The 20,710-nt window shown below is 41.9% G+C and overlaps 1 protein-coding gene across 4 annotated transcripts in view; it reads right to left on the bottom strand.

Moving 5' to 3' along the window:
• ZFAT (zinc finger and AT-hook domain containing) overlaps positions 1-20,710 on the bottom strand; it is a 236,474-nt gene that overhangs the window by 68,011 nt on the left and 147,753 nt on the right. For all 4 annotated transcript variants that reach the window (XM_007521895.3, XM_060201065.1, XM_060201061.1 and 1 more), the window contains one exon: positions 16,955-17,043. In XM_007521895.3, the coding sequence (XP_007521957.2) occupies positions 16,955-17,043 (89 nt within the window). The remainder of the gene's footprint in view (positions 1-16,954; positions 17,044-20,710) is intronic.

The following is a 20,710-nucleotide window of genomic DNA, read 5'->3' as shown; positions in this document are numbered from 1 at the left end:
TAAAAGGATGGACCATAGTATCAAGGAATGCAGGGTGGAGCAGGGGGAGCTGGCTTAATGTTTTAAGGAATGCTTGGCTCCTGGAGGCAGAAAAATGCAGGGTGCTTTGTGAGGCAGGGAGTCTGATATGACGAGACAAACCTTGGAGGGGGTCTCATGTCCCTCCTCGCTCGACCTCTCAGCAGAGAGAGAGAGAGACTGGCAGGATGGATGCCTACCCCTCAAGCTCTACCACATCCTCACAATTTCCCAAATGACTTGGTTTCCAATCATACAACCAATACAATAGTAGTTTTCAAGGTGGTGGTATTCCTAGCACTTGAATTTCTAGCAGTGAAAATTACTCATTGATTCCCTGACTTCTTTATCTCCCATCTCAAGGAATGCTTGTGTATAGCACCACCATCTGTGGGGTCATGCAGTGGTCCATTGTCTGTGTCCACCTCAGTCTGTACTCAGGCTACACAGAACAGACAGTGCTGATATAATAAAGAACCATCATGGTGATGTTTCCATACATTTCCAAAGAGCACACGAGAAAAACACTGTGCCCTCTTCCTTTTACAGAAATTGCCACTGAAGGGTTTCTTAGTCTAATCATAAATCAAGGTTTATGATACCTGACCAAACACTATACTTGCAGATAATTCAAATTGCTCTGTGCTGACAGAAAAGCTCCTGGTTGGTACTTTTTGATGCCTTTGTGCTTTCCAGAGTCCAATTCATGGCGATGGGTCAGCATCACTGGGGAATTATCAAGAACTCCTGGACCTCGTGGCCAAGCTTGTTGGCCCTGTGGCTGTGCAGCCTACCTCTGAAGCATTCATATATGCTTTAGCTTAAGCCTCACCACCCCTCTGTGCACCACTCTGAAGGTAAAAAGCTGCTGAGAGCTGAAAACTGAAGATGGACTGAAGAAAACATATGTATACATGTACATATGTATACATATACATACACATACACATATATAGTCAGCCAGATGCCATCAAACATCACAGAAAAAAAATACAGCATTCAAACCCAAAACAGAAGAGCTGGGGATCTGCGTGACACGCAAGAAGAGGCGCAGGTGTGAAGTCACCAAAGAAACAGTGTGTGAGGTGCTGTCCCCAGCAGTGTGTGCACTGAGGACAGCTCAGAGGATCGGGAGGCTGAGCAGCAGCAACAGCCACCTGCCTGTCGGAGCTGGGTGTTTGATTCAGTGTGATCACAAGTCGCTGCACTGGCAGATAGCTGAATGGCCCACTATACTATTTTTTCCCCTGACTTTCAGACTATCTAATAAGTAGTATTTCCCAAGTTATTTCATGAAGCTTAAATGCTGGGAGGTACTTTGGAGGACAAGTAAGCACAAGAATCACTGCATGTTGTTTCCCTCCGGAGACTCAACACCTGTCAACTCCATGGTACTTGCGTTTTAAGGAATACACTTTCACTTTATTCTTTCTTTCTTTCACCATCCAACCAGAGAATCATCTCGTCTTCTGCTCACTTGGGGTAGGTTCCAGGTCTTATATTTCTGTTCAGTTGCCCTTTATAGTTAGTGAACTACTGGGCTCTATAGGCTCATAAACAAAACATACAAATAGCACATCATGACTAAGTTGGCTGATGACTCTTCTACCTTTTAGTCAATGGTGAGTGTGCCCTGAGAAACTTCTTTTTTTTCCTTTTTTTTTTTTTTTTTGCCTCCAGGGATATAGCTTGTAGGGCTATTGTCTACGGCCATACCACCCTGAACATGCCCGACCTCATCTGATCTCACAAGCTAAGCAGGGTCGGGTCTGGTTAGTACTTGGATGGGAGACCCCTTTGCTTGGAAGGGTGTTGGCGGCCCAAGCTTAAGCTTGATAATAAAGGCTCTTGGCTATTGCATGTGATTCTGGTCTTCTTTGCATGAGATGGGGACTCGAACTTCTGGGCGTAACATATGGGGCTTGGTGCCTGCACTACAAATCCATTGCTCCTGGTGGCCATTTTTCCATTTTGTTGTTGTTACTGCATAGGACAGAGAGAAACTGAGAGAGGAGGGGAAGACAGAGAGGAGGAGAGAAAGGCAGACATCTGCAGACCTGCTTCACCACTTGTGAAATGACACTTCACCCCCTTGCAGGTGGTGAGCCCAGATCCCTGCACTGGCCTTATACCATGTGTGTTTAATCTGGTGTGCCACTGCCCAGCTCCTAGAGAAATTTCTATGTCATGTAAAGAAATAGCATCACATTAAATCTCAGAACTTCCAAGACCCATTACCTATAAACCATCATCCTGCAAAACTCATAATCCATTTGGAATATGCTAGATGATGCTGTGGGTCAATGATGGAAAGGCTTCATAGACATAGACTATCCCCATAGCCTGCTCTGAGAGCCATTTCCACAGAGCCAAATGCAAGCCCCTTATTCTGTAGTGAGAGGGCACCTGCACCCCTAGACAGAAAAGAGCCTCTCCAAAAACTGTATAAATAGGGGCCAAGTGGTAACACACCTAGTTAAGCACACATAGTACAGTGTGCAAGGACCCAGGTTGAAGGCCCTGGTCCCCACCTTCAGGGGAAAAGCTTCACAAGTGTTGAAGCAGGGCTGCTGGTGTCTCTTTGTCTCTCTTCCTCTCTATCTCCCCTCTCAATTTTTCTCTGTCTCTTTCCAATAATAAATGAATAAATAAATGATTAAAAAATGTTCAAATGTATATATTCATAATAAAAAGGACCAAGACTATAAATTATAAAATATATGCCAATCTTTACAAGGGAAACTCCTAAATAGCATTTACATCTGGAATATAGACTTTTTATTTAATATTTTATTTATTAATGAGAAAGATAGGAGGAGAGAGAGCAAGAACTAGACATCACTCTGGTACATGTGCTGCCGGGGATCAAACGCAGGACCTCATGCTTGAAAGTCCAATGACTTATCCACTACACCACCTCCTGGACCACATGAAGTCTAACAATGCACAAGCGTGTGTCAAAGAAGGTGGGTAAGAAAGACACAGGTCTCCTAGAGAATACCAAGGAAAGTGGACCTCCATGAACTCATATTCCCAAAGAGTAGACTTTAAAGAAGTTCATAATAACGTAATAAAACAGGAGTGAGGCTCTCACCCCTCCTCCCCTGTGTCTCTGGCCCTGCACAATGCAGGTAATTTCTGTGCTAAATGGTGAGGTCTGTCATCTCGGCTTACCTGAGCTGGGATGTGCAAGTCAGTCACCCAGTATCCCTGTCCGGGAAAAGAAAGTCTCCAGGGTTTTCTGATTCTGTTCGAGTCTCTTTAGATTTCAGGAACCTGAGAACCCAAATCTGGGGACTTTGTTCTAGGGTTAGCCACAAAGACAAAATCAAGCCTGGGACTAGAGATTCTGGGAGGAAAGCCAGATCTTCCTATAATTTAACAAGCACAAAGTCATCTCTAAAGTAAGCTCAGCGGTAAATTCAGCCACTTAAAAGAGTAAATGTTTTAAAGCCATGGGGTACCACAAGTTCAAAACAGGGCCTGTATTGAGGCAATTATCTCATCACAATAAATAACAGTAAATCAATCCACACTAATTACTTTCTAAGCCAGAGCTTATAAGACTCCTCAGTGGTCTCTGATTATTGATTTTTTTTTAGTAATCACTTGTGCTGTCAAAAACGCAACATTTCCAGAAAATATACTATGCACTATTAGACAGAAAAGATCTTAATTTAACACAAGACAATCCAATTTCCTTTTTTTTTTTTCAGAAGTGCTTTAAGAAACCTAAACTACAAAGAATCTCAAGATGGCAGAAGAGGTTTTCAACAGAAACATTTCAGTTTCAAATGATTCAATGTCTCTGCCTGTCTCCCCCACCAGGGCACATGTTCCTGCTCATATAGACAGACATGCTCAAAGGAAAAGAGAAAAACGTGTGAAATTCAATCTTTCAAAGGCACACAAAATCTGAACTGGAAAGTGTAACAGATGTCACCAACCACCAACTCTACTGCATACCCTCTTTGCTCTGTGGTTCAGTGATTTCCAGTGACTTGGAAAATAATCTGGAAGCTAAATTTATGCTCAGTCAGCGTTTTGCTTAAGATTTTGCTTGAGTTTGAGAATTAAACATATAGCTGAAGGTTATAAAATCAAGACAGTGGGGGGAGGAAAAAAAAATCCAAGAGGGCAAAAATGTTCCTTACTTGGCTTGAGAGTGAGAAAGCATTAAGTAACGGTTAAGAAAATTAATTTTGTGTATGAAGAGATATGGATTAAAAATCAAGTTCTACCTCTTAACCACTGTGTCCTTCTTAAACATTATTGAACTGGACACTGGGCCTCAGTTTCTTCATCTATAAAATGGGGTCATGCCTATATCTATAACATAGGGGTCTTAAAGACAATATAGAATAACATACAGAGAGAACACTGCTTGTGATGGCTATGGTTTCTTCTTTATTTGGATGCTAGGTAATTAACTAGAAAGTTGATGCTGTGGTGGAAATCTCGTGGGTAGAGGGGGACGTTGTGGTGGCTATGCCACAATGTCATAAGTAATACCAGGTGATTCAGCATTCTGAGAGGTGCAAAGACTCAGGATGATGACTCAGTAGAACTCCTTATAAATGTGTGATTCCAAACATTCTGCTTATCTGACATAATCTGCCTACTTCCACCCCCTTGTTCACTATGTTTAGACTGGAAACCAGGAGTAAGTACATCACATATACAGCCAAAGCCTAGTTATCTGCAACCAGACAGCACCTTTGTTCAACTTCATGTCCAAGTTCCTTACACATTCTGTGAGCTTGAAAGTCTGGTGTCTTGTGTATACACAGCTTATCTCAGACGTGCACAGACATGTTCTGAACAGTTAGAGGACCCATTTCATTATCAGCCATAAAAGTCAGGGTTATAATTAACTTCCTTAATTTGAGGGAGTCAGTCAATTAGACATCCTTCTGATTGCTTTAGATGTTAAAAGCCATAGGTTTATATGGTAGAGTAATATTATATTAAGAACACTGTGTTTTTACACTCTTAAAAAATATTCAGCCCACTTGCATGTAGCCACTGAGCTCAGGCAAAAATTACTGAAGTCATGGGCCCCTTGAAATATAGATTTCCTAGTTTCTTCCAACATGAAAACCTCAAATCTCATCTGCCATTAGGTTCCTGTTAACTAAAACAATTTGTTCTGCTTTATATCTTAATACTTTTCGGCCAACAAATTGCAGATGTTACCATGATGCCAACCTGACTTCCCTGGGCAAACAACCTAACCAATGTGTCCTAGAATCCTGCCAGGCTAGCGTTGTGGGTGTTTCCTCCCGGGCACGTGCTCTCTGGGTTGGAGAGAACTTGACTGGAGCCAACCTGGGCTGCTGCTTACTCAGCGACGTGGGAGGGAGACCAGGAACTCGAGGCAAGCAGGAACGCAATGTGTCTTTATTGGTCAGAGACAACACTTTTATATATTTAGAACTGGAAGTGGCAAGTCGGAAAAGGAAATGGCAAGGAAGGGGGTGGAGAAAAGGAAAGAGAGGAAGGTAGAAAGCTTCCGTAGCAACGGTTGCTAAGGTTTTATGCGGCGGGATTAATGTACCCAGTAGGCAAGGCGGGTCTGGAGGCAGAAAGAAGATAGGTGTCAGGCAAAACAATGATTATGTAAATAGACCATAGTCTCAGCAATGGAGGATGGAGCAGGGGAGCTCCCCAACAGAACCCCACCTCCCCAGAGCCCTGCCCCACTAGGAAAAGATGGAAACAGGCCAGAGGTGTGAGTCAACCTGTCAATGCCCACGTTCAGCTGAGAAGCAATTACAGAAGCTAGACCTTCCAGATTCTGTATCCCATTAGGGAAAGACAGAGACAGGCTAGGGTTACGGACTGACCTATCTATTACCCATGTTCAGCCAAGAAGGAATTATAGAAGCCAGACCTCCCAGCTTCTGTTCCCCATAAAGATCTTTGGTCCATACTCCTAGAGAGATAAAGAATAGGGAAGCTTCCAGTGGAGAGGATGGAATACAAAACTCTGGTGGTAGAAATTATATGGAATTGTACCCCACTTATGCCACAATGTTGTTGATCACTATTAAATCACTAATAAAATTTTATTTTATTTATTTATTGGATATAGACAGAGAGAATTTGAGAGGGCTGGGGAGTATATCAAGGAAGAGAGACAGAGAGACACCTGGTGCACTGCTTCACCACTTGCAAAGCTTCCCCCTGAGATGGGAAGTGGGGGGATTGAGCCTTGGTTGTTGCACCCTGCAACGTGTGCTCAGTCAGGCCCCATAACCCTGCTTTTAGAAAATGACAAGAGCTGCAATGATTGTTTAGCTGGTCTTCTTACATACCTTTCTTACAGCACTTACTGCTCTTTCTTAAGTGCATTTGGCCCCTGCAAATTCCAAAATCCATTTCTTAAATGCATTTGAAAGCCTGGCAGTCAGAAGGCTGGTTTCACCCCAATACCTTCAACCCAGCACAGTCACATCATGGTTGTAAAAAAAAACTAGTGTGTTGAATAAATGAGTACACATTTCACACAGTTTTCAGGAAAAAAAGTTGAATGAAAAAGACAGTACTATATTTAGACTTACAGTGCCTCTTAAAATTCTAAATTCTAAATCCTAGTACTCCATACACTAAACTTAGAAAATGTTCAATGATACTGAAAAGTCTTTCTTTTCTCACTGCTTTATTGAAAATACTTTAGTTGTAGACTTTAATTTGATCACAGGAAACATTTTTCCAGGCTTCTGATTATTTTTAGGTATGTATCATACCCAAATTAGATTTCACAGTGCCTTTTCAAGATGGTGACCTCTAGATTCCCTAATTAAAGAACACATGTTCATGCATACTTACAAGGTTTACGGCCACACAAGATAGTAGGCTAACCCTCACCTTCTGAAAGCCAAGGCAGAGAAATGATAAGAGCTCTTTGTCAAACGTGTTACAGAAATGGAGAAGAAAAGGTCAGGCATTAAGTCATGCTGAACAGTTTCCAAAATGCACAGATATTGAAAACTGCTGATATCAGACTGATTTGTTTTTTTTCTGTAGACTTGCACATTTATAACCAAATCTTTGAATTTCCAGAAGTCAAGAATCTCCTATTGCACTGAAAACCTCACCAAGTAAAGACCCAAAGTGTAAACTCTCTCTAGCAAAAAGGTCCTGTGACATGTCTGTACAGTGACAGTGAACAAACAGATGAGAAAGGGTGAGTAACAGACCAAGGAGAGGTGAAGATGGCGACACATTCCAGGTCACACTCCTGGAACATACACAAAAACATACACACGTAGGAGATTGAAGCAAGAGCAGGCCAACAGTGCAGACAACATCATTCAGGAGAGACGTCTGCTTGTTAAAATAAGGAGGCTTTATGAAGAACTCTGTATGGGCCATGCACAACTCTAAAGTTCCCTTCAAGGAGGCTGGGTGGTGGTACACCCGGTTAAACACACATATTACCAAGCACAAGGACCCAGTTTCAAGCCCCCACTCCCTACCTGCAGGGTGTCAGCTTCATGAGCAGTGAAGTAGGTCTGCAGATGTCTTTCTGTCTTTCCCCCTTTCCTTATCATCCTCTCGCAATTACTCTCTGTCCTATCTAATAAATAAGGGGAAAAAATAGACAGGAAAAAAAGAAGTGGAAAAATGACCACCAGGAGCAGTGGATTGGTAGTGCCAGCACCGAATATTAAAAAAAGAAATAAAGGGCTGGGTGGTGGTGTGCCTGGTTGAGAGCACATGTTATAGTGCACAAGGACCCAAGTTCGAGTCCCAGGTCCCCATCTACAAAGCTTCACAAGTGGTGAAACAGTGCTGCAGGTGTCTTTCTGTCTCTCTCTCTCTCTGTGGGACTATGTGAAAGTTAGGTAGAGCTTAGGGGAGCTCTCCTATCCTTGGATGGAGGTCTGGAAAGACACCTCACTTGTTAGCCTCTCTCCTTATAGAGATGAGCCAAGAGGGAAAACGTCTCCCAGACTCAGTTTCTCCTTGTTAGCCTCTCAAGCTCACAGAGAGCCTACAGGCCTCTCACACTTAGTTTCCCTGCTAGCAGCAGGCCAAATGGTTGTCTGCTTTAGGGTTCACTCAAAGTTCACACATCCACTTCACCTTTTGATCACAAAGGAGAACACACTCTACCATACACCCCCCTAACATCAGACAGTGAAAAGCCCCCAAATCCTCTTTCCTTGTGCCCTTTGATATCTATGATTTACATCAAGCTTTGTTTTTCTTTTTCTCTACCTCACATTACTGGTTTAACCCCTAAGCTTCTCTCAAATGCCTTTGGATAATTAACTTACCTGCATCATGGAGACTAATCATCTTGACCTTTATGTATCTGCATCAATTCTTGTCATACCAACCCCCTACCATAGGGGAAAGCTGACCTTTAAGAAACCTGTAATTTCTGACATATGTGAAAAATGTTCTTTGTTTAACTCTCTATATATACCTGTACCCATCTCCAAATAAATGAGTGTTCGTACCAGAGTACTCCCCGAGTCCTCCTTTCTGAATCACAGGGTCCCTGAGAGCTGGAAGGATCGGAGACTTACCCTCTGGCTGGATCCCCTCCACTTGAGTACCAGCACCTCTCAATTTATGGCTGTGTCTATCAAGTAAATAAAGATTTTTAAAAATAAAAATAAATTTAAAAAAATAAATTAAAAAGAAAAGAAATAAATAAAGTCTTCTTTGGTGCAGTGGATTCCACGCTCAAACCTGGCCTGACACCACCAAATGCTGGTGAGAGTATGGAGCTGCTAGAACTCTCAACATTACTTTCAGTGACAATGAAAAATAGCCTGACAACTTTGGAAAAACAGACTGACAACTGCTCATGAAAGTAAGCATATTCTGATCATGTGATCCAGCAACTGTGCTCTTTGGCATTTACTCCAAGGATTTATAAATATGCCCAGAAGAAAACCTGCACAGTTCTAGTCATAATTGCCAAAACTTAGATGCAAACAAGATGTCCTTCAGCAGGTGAAAAGATACAATGTCTGCAGTATATTAAAAAAACAATAGAATATCATTCACTGCTGAAATTAAATGTGCTACCAAATCATGAAAGGACATGCATTATTAACCTTATACAGAAATGGCTAAGTGATTAAAATTGAAAATAGTAAGTAAAAGAAGTCAACCTGAAAAGGTTATTGGGTAAGTCCAATGTGTGGCATTCTGAGAAAGGCAAAACTGTGGAGGCAATAAAAAGATTTGTTGTTAAGAGACTTGTGGTTTATGTACACAGTAGAATACTACTCAAATGTGGAAAATAATGAAGTCATTTCTTTAGCTCATCTTGGATGGATTGCAAAGGAATCATGTTAAGTGAGATAAGATAAAAAGAGGAGGAGGAATACTAGCTAATCTCATACAGGTGGAGCTTAAGAAACAAGAAAATGAAAGGAAAAATATAAAGTGGAAGTTGGACTGGGAGTGGTGTATTGCACCAAAGCAAAGGACTCCATATAAGACTATGAGTCATTATTCAAAAAAACCTGAAAAAAATACAAAGAAAAAGGGGAAGAAAGAAAGAAAGAAAGAGTAAAAGGAAGATATATCATGTTTACAGCTTCGAAGAATTAACATTGTCAGAATAACTATTCTACTGGGACAAATATTTAGATTCAGTGCAATCCCCATCAAGGTCCCACCAAATTTCTTTAAGAGAATAGAACAAGAGCTCTAAGAGTTTATCTATAACCAGAAAATACCTAGAATTGCCAACGAAGCCGGAGAAAAGAGAACAATAATTGAAGCACCATGCTTCTTGACCTCCTGTCATATTACAGAACAATTAAAATTATATCTGCTGGTTACTAGTACAGACAGACACACAGACCTATGGGACAGAACTTAAAGTCCAGAAATAAATCCTCACACCTTTGGATATCTAATTTTCACAAGGGGAGTCCAAAATATTAAATGAAGAAAGGAGAGTTTCTTCAGCAAATGCCATGGGGAAATCAGGTTGAACTATGTAGAAGTATGAAATTGGACCACAAGATCTGACCAGGCACAAAAGTCATCTCCAAATGGATCAAAGATATGGATAAGAAACTATCAACACATAGGAGAAAACAGTGGCAAGACAAGTTGTGATGAAATCCTTGAAAATATACCTTTTCAAAGTTTACAGTTATTTTAAAAAATATTTAACACTTACACAAAGGGCTCTTTTTATTCATAAGCCAAGTGGTCCTAAGTGAATCAGTCCTATAACAGAGCATTTCTTTATATATAGGAAACACTGACAAAACCATAGGATAAGAGGGGTACAACTCCACACAATTCCCACCACCAGAACTCCGTATCCCATTCCCTCCCCTGATAGCTTCCTTATTCTTTAACCCTCTGGTAATATGGACCCAAGGTCATTGTGGGATGCAGAAGGTGGAAGGTCTGGCTTCTGTAATTGCTTCCCCGCTGAACATGGGCATTGACAGGTGGATCCATACTCCCAGGCTGTCTTTCTCTTTCCCTAGTGGGGCAGGCAGGCTCAGGGAGCATTTCTACTGACAGAGGCATGGACCCATGATCTTAAGAAAGAGTACCATAAGGTAAATCACACCTCATAATCACTGTGCCTTTCAGAAGGGAAATAATTTGTTTATTTGTGTGAGAGCAGAGTTGGCCAACTGGACCAAAGAAAGAGGCTGTTACTATTTGCAAACCCCTAAGTCAGCAGTACTACCTCTAGTTCAAGCATTTTCTCTCGTTTTCCTTTATAGATTGACAGGTCAAGTCCCAGCCAAGCAAAATGTTAATGACAGACATAAAAGCACATCTAGCACTTTTAGTAACTGAATTCTGAGTGGTTTGGTAAGCTTCAGCGGTGTTTAGCAGACCCTTAGATTTTAGCACTGCAATGTTTTCAGCAGGAAGATGTCCGCTGCTAAGTTATTCATAACAGCAAAAACAGGGAACCACCAAACTAACCAATTATGAGGGATTTTTGTTAAATAAAAAATGATACTAATCTCGGGCTGCCATTGAAAGGTTATAAGTAGGCTGGGGAGAAAAAAGAATTGCTGTACAAAAAAAAAGATGTTCATGCCTGAGGCTCTGGTGTCCCAGGTTCAGTTCTGAGCACCACCATAAATCCACAAATCAAAGTTAAGCAGTGCTCCTGGTTAAAATGAAGGGAGGGAGAGAGGGAGGGAGGCAGCGAGGGAGGGAGGGAAAGGGAGAATGAGAGAAAGAGTATAAGTAATAAAAGTAGATTGTAAGTATATTTTTATGAAATTGAATAATGCCTGTAAAATGAAAACTTAAAAGGCAATGTTAACAACACTAAAGCTCTCCACTTCTGCCTTTGATTGGAGGTTACTCTGTGTCACTCCCAAGGGAACAGTCTTAGAAAGCCCTCTGGCAACTCATCTCAGTCCCATTCTCCAGCAGAGTTTTATCAGTGATGAAGCTGACATTTTAATCTCCATCAGATACAGCTCATTCACAGCATGACCTCAATCATGCCTGGAGCTTCATATATGTAAAATTTTTATAAGGAAAGGGACCCAAAACATATTTTTCAAAGCTTATTTAGTGAAGATAAAATAACTTTATCTTTTAAACAAATATATACAGAAAACCAAGTAATTTTAAGAGGCAATATAATAGTTTTTCCTTACTAGAGTGCTTCCTGACACAAATTATATAGTGCAAATTATATGTCTAGGTCAAGAGAAGCAAACTGCTTTCATTTTACAAGCCGAGATTGCAGCAGATTAGTAGTGCCTATCCATAGGTTTGGAGACCTTATCTAGGATCAGTGAATCAGAGAGGCTTTTTTTTTTTTTTGGGGGGGGGTTAAGCAAAGGGAGTGTGGGAAGACGCACACTGTGTATTTTCTGATTTTGGTGAAAACTCCCTATTGCAGAGTAGACATGAAAGGAAGAATTAAAAATAATGTAGGAATCTGGGAGGCAGAGTAGCATACTCCCAAAGATTACCATATCCTAATCCCCAAAAATGCATATAAACTTATTTTAGGCAGAATGAAAATTGTCAGTTATCTAACCTTCACATAAGGACATTATCCTGGGCTATCCAACTGGGTCTAATATAAGAGAGAGATAGAAAAGTCTGAGGCCTTGAAGGTGGCACAGGTGCACAGTCTTGCAACATGAGATGCTAAGTTTGTTTCCTGCCAACACACAGCCAGAGTTCTGGTTCTATCACCCTTGCTCTTTCTCATGAATAATAATAATAATAATAATAATAATAATAATAATAATAATAATGAATCTTTACTTTTAAATTCTTTTTTATTTTATTTATTTACATATTTATTGGGTAGAGACAAAGATAAATTAAGAGAAAGGGGAGATAAAGAGGGAGAGAGACACCTGCTGCACTGCTTCACCATTTGTGAAGTTTCCACCCTGCAGGTGGGAACTGGGTGCTTGAACCTGGATCCCTGAGCACTGTAACATGCGCTCCACCAGGTGCACCAACACCTGGTCCCTATAAATGAATTATTTTATTTAAAATAAAAACAAGAGTCAGAAAAGTAGATGTGAGGAGAGAGACTATGCTAATACTTATTAAAATGGTGAAAGGTGCACCCCATAATGATCCTGGGTCCATACTCCCAGAGGGATAAAGAATAGGAAAGCTATCAGGGGAGAGGGTGGGATATGGAGTTCTGGTGGTAGGAATTGTGTGGAGTTGTACCCCTCTTATCCTCTGGTTTTTGTCAATGTTTCCTTTTTGTAAATAAAAATTTTTTAAAAATGGTGAAAGGGGTCATGAACCCAGGAATAAAGTGGACTCTGGAAGCAAGAAAAGGCAAGGAAATAGGTTTTTCCTCAAGTCTCTGGGAACAAAAGGTATCATCCTCACTTTAGTTCAGTGGGACTCTTATAGGAATTCTACTTTTTCATTTATTTATTGGGGGATTAATGGTTTACAGTAGACAGTAAAATATAATAGCTTGTACATGCATAATATTTCCTAGTTTTCCACATAACAATTTAACCCCCACTAGGTCCTCCTCTGCCATCATGTTCCAGGACCTGAACCCTCCTACTACTCCCACCCCCACCCAGAGTCTTTTACTTTGGTGCAATACACCAAAGAATTCTATTTTTAAGGCTATATTTACTTATTTCTATGAGAGAGAAACAGGCTACAGAGCACCACTTAGCTCTGCTACCTGGTAGCCCTGCAGACTGACTGCGGCATCTGGGGCCTTGGATAGTCAAGTCTGTGCTCTCATGCTGCACTGCCTCTCTAACATCTGTGTCAAACCTTTCAATTATATCCCAGACTTCCTGATACTTGCTACTGAACATTTAACTGACTGTTACTTTTGCATCTATGTTTGCAAAATCTATGTTGGCTATTGGCCAGGTACTTCCCTTTGTCTAATAATAATACCACAAGGCCTGTTTTTCAGGCTGTGTCCCTTGCCACAAGAATCCTGCTCCAAGAAAATGTCTGGACATGTCAGATGTTTTTTGGCCCACAGGCTAAGTGGTGGTGATATTGCCACGTGTGGTCACCCATAACTCTGATGTCTAGCTGCTGTCCTGAGGGTCTGCAGATTGTGCATGGGATAATTCAAGTAAACTCTATACCTATGGTATCAAAAGAATGTACCTGACATAATGGCATGTGGACAACAGCAGTTTGATGATTTCTCTGATGATTTCTCCCTTAGAAATGTATTCTGATATTTATCTGTGTGATGTATAGTCACCTGTTATTTGTGCCTGGACACTTAGTCCTGATGTCTGTTTCACTTACAAAATATTTGACTTTCCTCATCACTTTTGATGTAATATATGATTTTATGAGTAAATATTCAGGAAAAGAAAAGGATAGGATTGCACACTGGCACTATCCCAGCTTGGGATATTCTGTGTGTGTCCCTCCAAACTTCTTCAGATAAAACTGCACGATGACTGCAGTGATTTTCTCTCGATGCCAATATGCGTCGGTTCTCAGGGTCCTGGCAAGTGGTTAAGATTCTCTACCCATGGAACAGCCATACTACAGATAATAAATAAAGTACTATTTCAGGTTGTTAACCTTAAGTAATTAAGTACAGTAGAAACAGAAAACATGGGGTCAGAAAAGGACAGGGAAAAAGAAATTGCTATCTAGGAAGAAACTATTTAACAAGAGTCAGTTTCAATTTTCTGAGCCTCAATCAATCAAGAAACACTACTTCAACTAATTATTACCAGAAGAGTACCCTGACCTGTAAGATGAGAAAAGCCAAAACTTGATATTATGGCTTTCAATCAGGTCTGAATTTTATTCCCAGCTGAGACACTGCTCAGAAGGAAGGATGTCTAAATCCACAAGGAGACAAGGGAAACCTGTCATGATCCAAGGGTGAGCAGAGTTCAATAGATGCAGACTTCTCACAGTGGGCAGCAACTGTGTGATAGCAGAAAAGATTGAGAACTCTTTCTGGGAAAGAAACCCTACATCAAACCATCCCAAATCCACTTTGACTCACAGAAATCAAAGATTCCACGAGTCTTAGAAAGTAATGTGGATTTCAGGGCAGAAAGACTGTTCAGGGTGTCTGGTCAGGAAAGGAAATGTCTCACACTGGAAACCAAAGAAGAGATAAAAGTCTAGTCACAATTCTGGAATAGCAAGCATACCCGTTCACCTTTGAGTCAAAGGTTTTCATGGACAATAGAAGTTATCGGAGTTCTCCTTTCCTGTCACTATAATTGTATTGGTCTAAAAATAAATCTAGAGTCCCCAAAAGAAATGTGAAATAAAGCTCTTAATTCAAGTTGTATACAAATACTGGGCCAACTCCCCAGGTGAGACGCCACAATGTTTCAGCCACTAAAAGTGGATCTCCACTGTAGAACTCATGTCAAGTAGCTGGGGAGGTGGTTCAGCAGGAACAGCCCATGTCCTCATGCCTGAGGCCCTGGGCTCCATTCCTGGCACCACATATGACCAAGAGGTGCTCCCATCTCTATGTCTCTCTCAGAAAGTAAGTAGCTTTTTTGTTATTGTTTGTTGTTGTTGTCACTGGGACATCACTGCTCCAGGCTAACATTTATTTCATACAGAAAAACAGAGGCAGAAGTCAGGCGGTGGCATACCCAGTTAAGCGCACATATTGCCAAGAGCAAGGACCTGGGCTCAAGGCCCTGCTCCCCACTTGAGGGGGAAGGGTGCTTCATGAGTGGGATGCAGGTCTGCAGGTGTCTGTCTTTTCTCTGCCTGTCTCTATCTCCCTGTCCTCTCTCAATTTCTCTGTTCTTTTTTAAAAAATTTTTTATATTTATTTATTTTCCCTTTTGTTGCCCTTGTTGTTTTTTATTATTGTAGTTATTATTGTTGTTACTGATGTTGTCATTGTTAGATAGGACAGAGAGAAATGGAGAGAGGAGGGGAAGACAGAGAGGGAGAGAGAAAGACAGACACCTGCAGACCTGCTTCACCCCTGTGAAGCGACTCCCCTACAGGTGGGGAGCCGGGGCTCAAACTGGGATCCTTTCGTTGGTCCTTGCGCTTTGTGCCATGTGCACTTAACCCACTGCGCTACTGCCCGACTCCCAATTTCTCTCTGTTCTATCTAATAAAAATCAGGGTGGGGGAGCTGCTGGGAGTGGTTGTTGGTATGCATGAGACCCCTTCTGTTTCATTTGGTTTAAATCCCCCCTGCTTAACACTATTCTATTTACATAACCACTTCATTCTATTTACATAACCACTGTTAACAAGTACCACCCTCCCTCCAGGGCATTGGTGGATCAGTGATAGGATTCTCGCCTGCTCCACCCCCTCCTTGTCACACTCTGATTTTCACCAGTCACTTTTCTCTCCACCCTCTCTATGTCACATCCTGTTTCCACCCTACTTGGCAAGTATATATAAAGACAGCATTGTTTTACTTTACCTTGAGTTTAGCTTAGCTCCTCTTAGATTGTGCTGCGTCCTGCATGAATACAGAGATACTGCCTAAAGCTCAACCATGAGTCCCTGGTCGTCTGTTACCCGCCCATGAAGCCAACCCGGCGAAAACAACCTAACCCGTCAAAAACAACAAGTGGTGGATTTGTAATGCCCACACTGAGCCCCAGAAATAACCTTAGTGGCAAAAAAAAAAAAGGAAAAAAAAAAGAAGAGACAAAAACTGAAAGACAGAAAGAAAGACATCACAGCACCAAAGATTCCTTCAGTATGGTGAAACCGGGCTCAAAACCTCAGCCATGAGCACACCAGAGGATGTGTACTATCCAAGTGAGCTATTGCTGGCCTAGAGAAAATGACTCTTCACAGAAACTCATGGCAGTACAGACAACAGAACAGCCCCATCAAGTCACAACAGGTTCCCAAACTCAGACTGCTAGTTAAATTTTCTTTTTTTCCCATTGTGTAACTACAGAGACAAGTTCAGGCCTAAGACTAGGCAATGAAGTCCAAACTCTAGCTCCTTCATATCCTGGTTACTTAAGGCAGGTAAGCCCATAACAATAAGCATCTAAATCTGTAGGCAGGGTGAAAAGACTAACAGGTAACCAGCTAGCTGGTCTGAGGATTAAGTTTTTCATTTGCAAAGGAGGGTAAAACTGTCCACAGTGGGGTGAGATCAGCGCCGACACTGGGGAAACTCTTGGCAGACTCTGAGCATATAATAGCTGCTCAATAAACCCAACGTTTTCTATCATTCCCTGGAAGTGAGTGGTAGACACAAATGCAAACATTTACAGCATCAATCTTCTACATTCATATGAATATTCCAGCATCAACAGTTTTTAGAATCACAGTACCAAATCATCATACTGGAGAAGGAGGCATGCGGAGAGGATGGACATGAGAAACAGACACCTACAGCACTGCTAGACTGCTCGTGAAGCTCCCCCCACCCCAGCAGGTGGGGATGGGAAGCTTGAACCCAGGTCCTCATGCACGGTGATACGTGTCTCTACCCAGTGCACCATCACCTGGGCCCTCTTACCTTGAAGGAGGCGTGCTGCTCCATGTGCCGTAGCAGCTGTGGTTTCTGGGCCGCCGTGTAGTCACACACCGTGCACTTGAACTGCTTCCCTGGGAAGAAGAGAGGACAAGGTGAGCGCCAGGAGGCTCCGAGTCCCTGCATGTGGTTGGAGTGGGGCCCTTTGCCCACTGGGAGTCCAGCATCTTGGGGATGCTGGGGGGGAGATGAGCACAGAAGTGCAGGGACACAAGACAGCATGCTAGAACTACCACGCTGGGGACAGGACAGAGCAGCCACAGAGCTGTACCTGAGAACGCTCTGTGAGCAACAGCATAGGGGCACACTCCAGGACAAGTGGCGGTATGTCCCACTGGGTGAAGAAAAGAAGCTGGGGGGGGGTGCATATGGTTGAGCACATACATTGCCCTGCGCAAGGTCGTGGTTCAAGCCCCCACCCCATCTACAGGTCTTCAGGTGTCTGTCCATCTTTCTTGTTCCCTCTCCCACTCCCCTCTCAAATTCTCTTTGTCCTAGCAAGTAGCTGTTCCCCTCTTACTCCATGATTTTTGTCAGTGTTTCCTTTTTTATAAAATTTTTTTAAAAAGAAAAGATATGGAAAGAACACAAGCTACATTTTAAAACAGATATTTAAAAATCAAAATGAAATAAAAACAGGGAGCTGGCAGAGAGAGAGGCAGACTGGGAGTATGGACCGACCAGTCAACGCCCATGTTCAGCAGGGAAGCAATTACAGAAGCCAGACCTTCCACCTTCTGCATCCCTCAATGACCCTGGGTCCATGCTCCCAGAGGGATAGAGAATGGGAAAGCTATCGGGGGAGGGGGTGGGATATGGAGATTGGGTGGTGGGAATTGTGTGGAGTTGTACCCCTCCTACCCTATGGTTTTGTTAATTAATCCTTTCTTAAATAAAAAAAAAAATTTTTAAAAGGTATAGTTGAGGAAAAAAAAAATAAAAAAAATAAAAATAAAAAAATAAAATAAAAAAACAGGGAGCTAAGTGGTAGCGCAGTGGGTTAAGTGCATGTGGTGCAAAGCAGAAGGGCCAGCGTAAGGACCCTGGTTTGAACCTCTAGCTCCCCAACTGCAGGGGGTCACTTATAGCAAGTGGTGAAGCTGGTCTGCAGGTGTCTACCTTTCTCTCCTCTTCTCTGTCTTCCTTTCCTCTATCAATTTCTCTCTGTCCTATCCAACGACAACAGCTATGACAACAATAACAACTACAACAAGTGCAACAACAAGGCCAACAAAATGGGAAAAATGGCCTCCAGGATCAGTGGATTCATAGTGCAGGCACCGAGCCCCAGCGATTACCCTAGAGGCAAAATAAATAAATAAATTAAATTAAATTAAAATAAACCATGGTATAAAACTATAAAAAAGAAAAGAAAGGTGTACTGCACAAAAGTAAAAGACAGGTGAGGGGGGGAGAGTTCAGGTCCTAGAACATGATGGTGGAGGAGGACCTTGTGGGGTTGAACTGTTATATGGAAAATATTACACTAGCAAACATTATTTTATTTTACTATTGACTGTAAACCATTAATGTTGGTATGCTTCTAAATTCTGCTTCTAAGACCCCTTCTGTTTCATTGGTTTAATCCCCCCTGCTTAACACTGTATTCTATGTACATAACCACTGTTAACTAAAGCACCGCCCTGCCTCCAGGGCATTGGTTTAATCCTCATTGTTTTGCACGCTTTTCCTTCTCCCCACCCCCTATCCTACGTACATCCTCTTCCGACCTGACTCTTCTGCCTCAGGATATATAAGAGTAAGACTGTGATTAGAGATAGCTTAGATTGCGCTGTGTTCCACATGAATAAAGACTGAACTGTGTACCACTCAGCCATGAGTCCCTGGTCGTCTCTGTCTCCTGCCCGCGAAGCTAGCCCGACACACTAATCCTCCAATAAAGAAATAAAAAGGAAAAAAAAAAAAGAAAGGAAAGAGAAAAGAAAAGAAAGGTGTGGCTATGTAGTAACAGCAAGTAAAACAGACTTTCCCTGGAAAAACAAATATCAACAGCTATGGAACTTAAACTAAAGCTGAGGCAGTAGCAGAAGCACTGTGGCCTCAGGTGAGCGCTCGAGCTCACTCGGGCCTGGGGAGCTCTCTGGGGTGTAACCAAACACACCGGAGTTAAGAGCTCCGGCAGAGTGGTGCCTGTCTCCTACAGGCATAGTAGTCAAAGTGGGTGGGGAGGATATTTGAGCTGTTAATTCAGGACCTCAGAGGTGGTAGCCTGCTGAACTACCGGCAAGGACAAACACGACAAGAGCAGAGGACATTTCTGACCAAAAGCAGTCTGGACTGTCCCCAAACCAAGGCAGACATAGGTAAAGGTAATGAGCTGCACCTAGTGGCTAACCGTCAATGGAGCCCAACTTCTCTGCACACAGGTGTCCCCTAACAGCGAAACCATACAGACATACCACATGGAGTACAGAAGAGCTCAGGAAAGAAGAAATAACAAGAAATATAAACCCAGCCTCCACCAGGCATAGAAACCAAGTGAAGCAAAGGGATCACAATAGCACCACCTGCTGGCCAGTGATAACCAGCACAACAAATGCATAAGCAAAACAAACAAACCAAAGAGAATTGCAAAAGCAGACTTTCAAAGTTGACAGAAATGAAATGTAAGACAACTCCCAGATGGTTTCATTCAGACGAGAAATCTAGAGATATAATTTACATGAAATTTCAAATGTGAATGGGAGGGGGGGCAGGTGGTGGTGCACCTGGTTGAGTGTACACATTATATGAAAATTCAAAAAAAGTTCAAGCAAAACAAGCAAATGGAGTGTTTGTAAGACTTGTGAGAACTCTGGTGGTTATCTTTGGGAGGCAGGAGGGTGGGAAGACAGAACTTTGGTGGTAGGTGTGGTGTGGAACTATGCATCATTATAATCTTGTAACATACTATTAATAACAAATAAAAATTATTAAATAAAAGAATGAAAATACTTGCAAATAGATCCCTAAAAAAGGAACTCAATAAAATTGTAATCATGTGATATTTAACTCAATAATAAAAAAAAATGGTGAAGCATACTCAAGAGTTAAAAGAATATTTCATTAAGGAGTTAGGAAATGCAAAAGCAGATCTGAACAGAGATCTCTAAGAAATTAGAAGACATAAAAGGATAACATCACTCAAAGTTCAACAGGAAAATTGGAAGCATGAAAGAATCAGACCAAACGCCGACCTTGACAGTTAAAGGAACGAGGGTGTGGGTGAAGGTTTGAATCTTATTCTCAGTAAAGAACTTGGAACTTGGGAGTCGGGCGGTAGCACAGCAGTTAAGTGTACATGGCACTAAGTGCAAGGGCTGGCTTAAGGATCCCGGTTCGAGCCCCTGGCTCCTCACCTGCAGGGGAGTCGCTTCACAGGCGGTGAAGCAGGTCTGTAGGTGTCTATCTTTCTCTCCCTCTCTCTGTCTTCCCCTCCTCTCTCCATTTCTCTCTGTCTTATCCAACAACAACGGCATCAAAAACCACAACAATGTTAAACAACAAGGACAACAAAAAGGGGAAATAAATAAATAAATAAATATAACAAAAAAAGAACTTGGAAATTTTCCCAAGAGACAGCAGAATCTGAAAAATGGCACTAAGCAAGAGAATACTATCAGTGTTTCTGGAACTCGTATCTCTGATACGAGTGTTAAAGGCAGACTTGTGGGTATTTTAGAAATAAAACTACAGAGAATTATAAAGGGTCACTTTTTAAAGAGGATTATGCTGAGCAAT

This window comes from Erinaceus europaeus, chromosome 1 (genome assembly GCF_950295315.1).
Source record: "Erinaceus europaeus chromosome 1, mEriEur2.1, whole genome shotgun sequence".
NCBI classification, from domain to species: Eukaryota; Metazoa; Chordata; class Mammalia; order Eulipotyphla; family Erinaceidae; genus Erinaceus; species Erinaceus europaeus.
The sequence above is the reverse complement of the archived record's forward strand: the minus strand, read 5'-3'. Positions and strand labels throughout refer to the sequence as shown.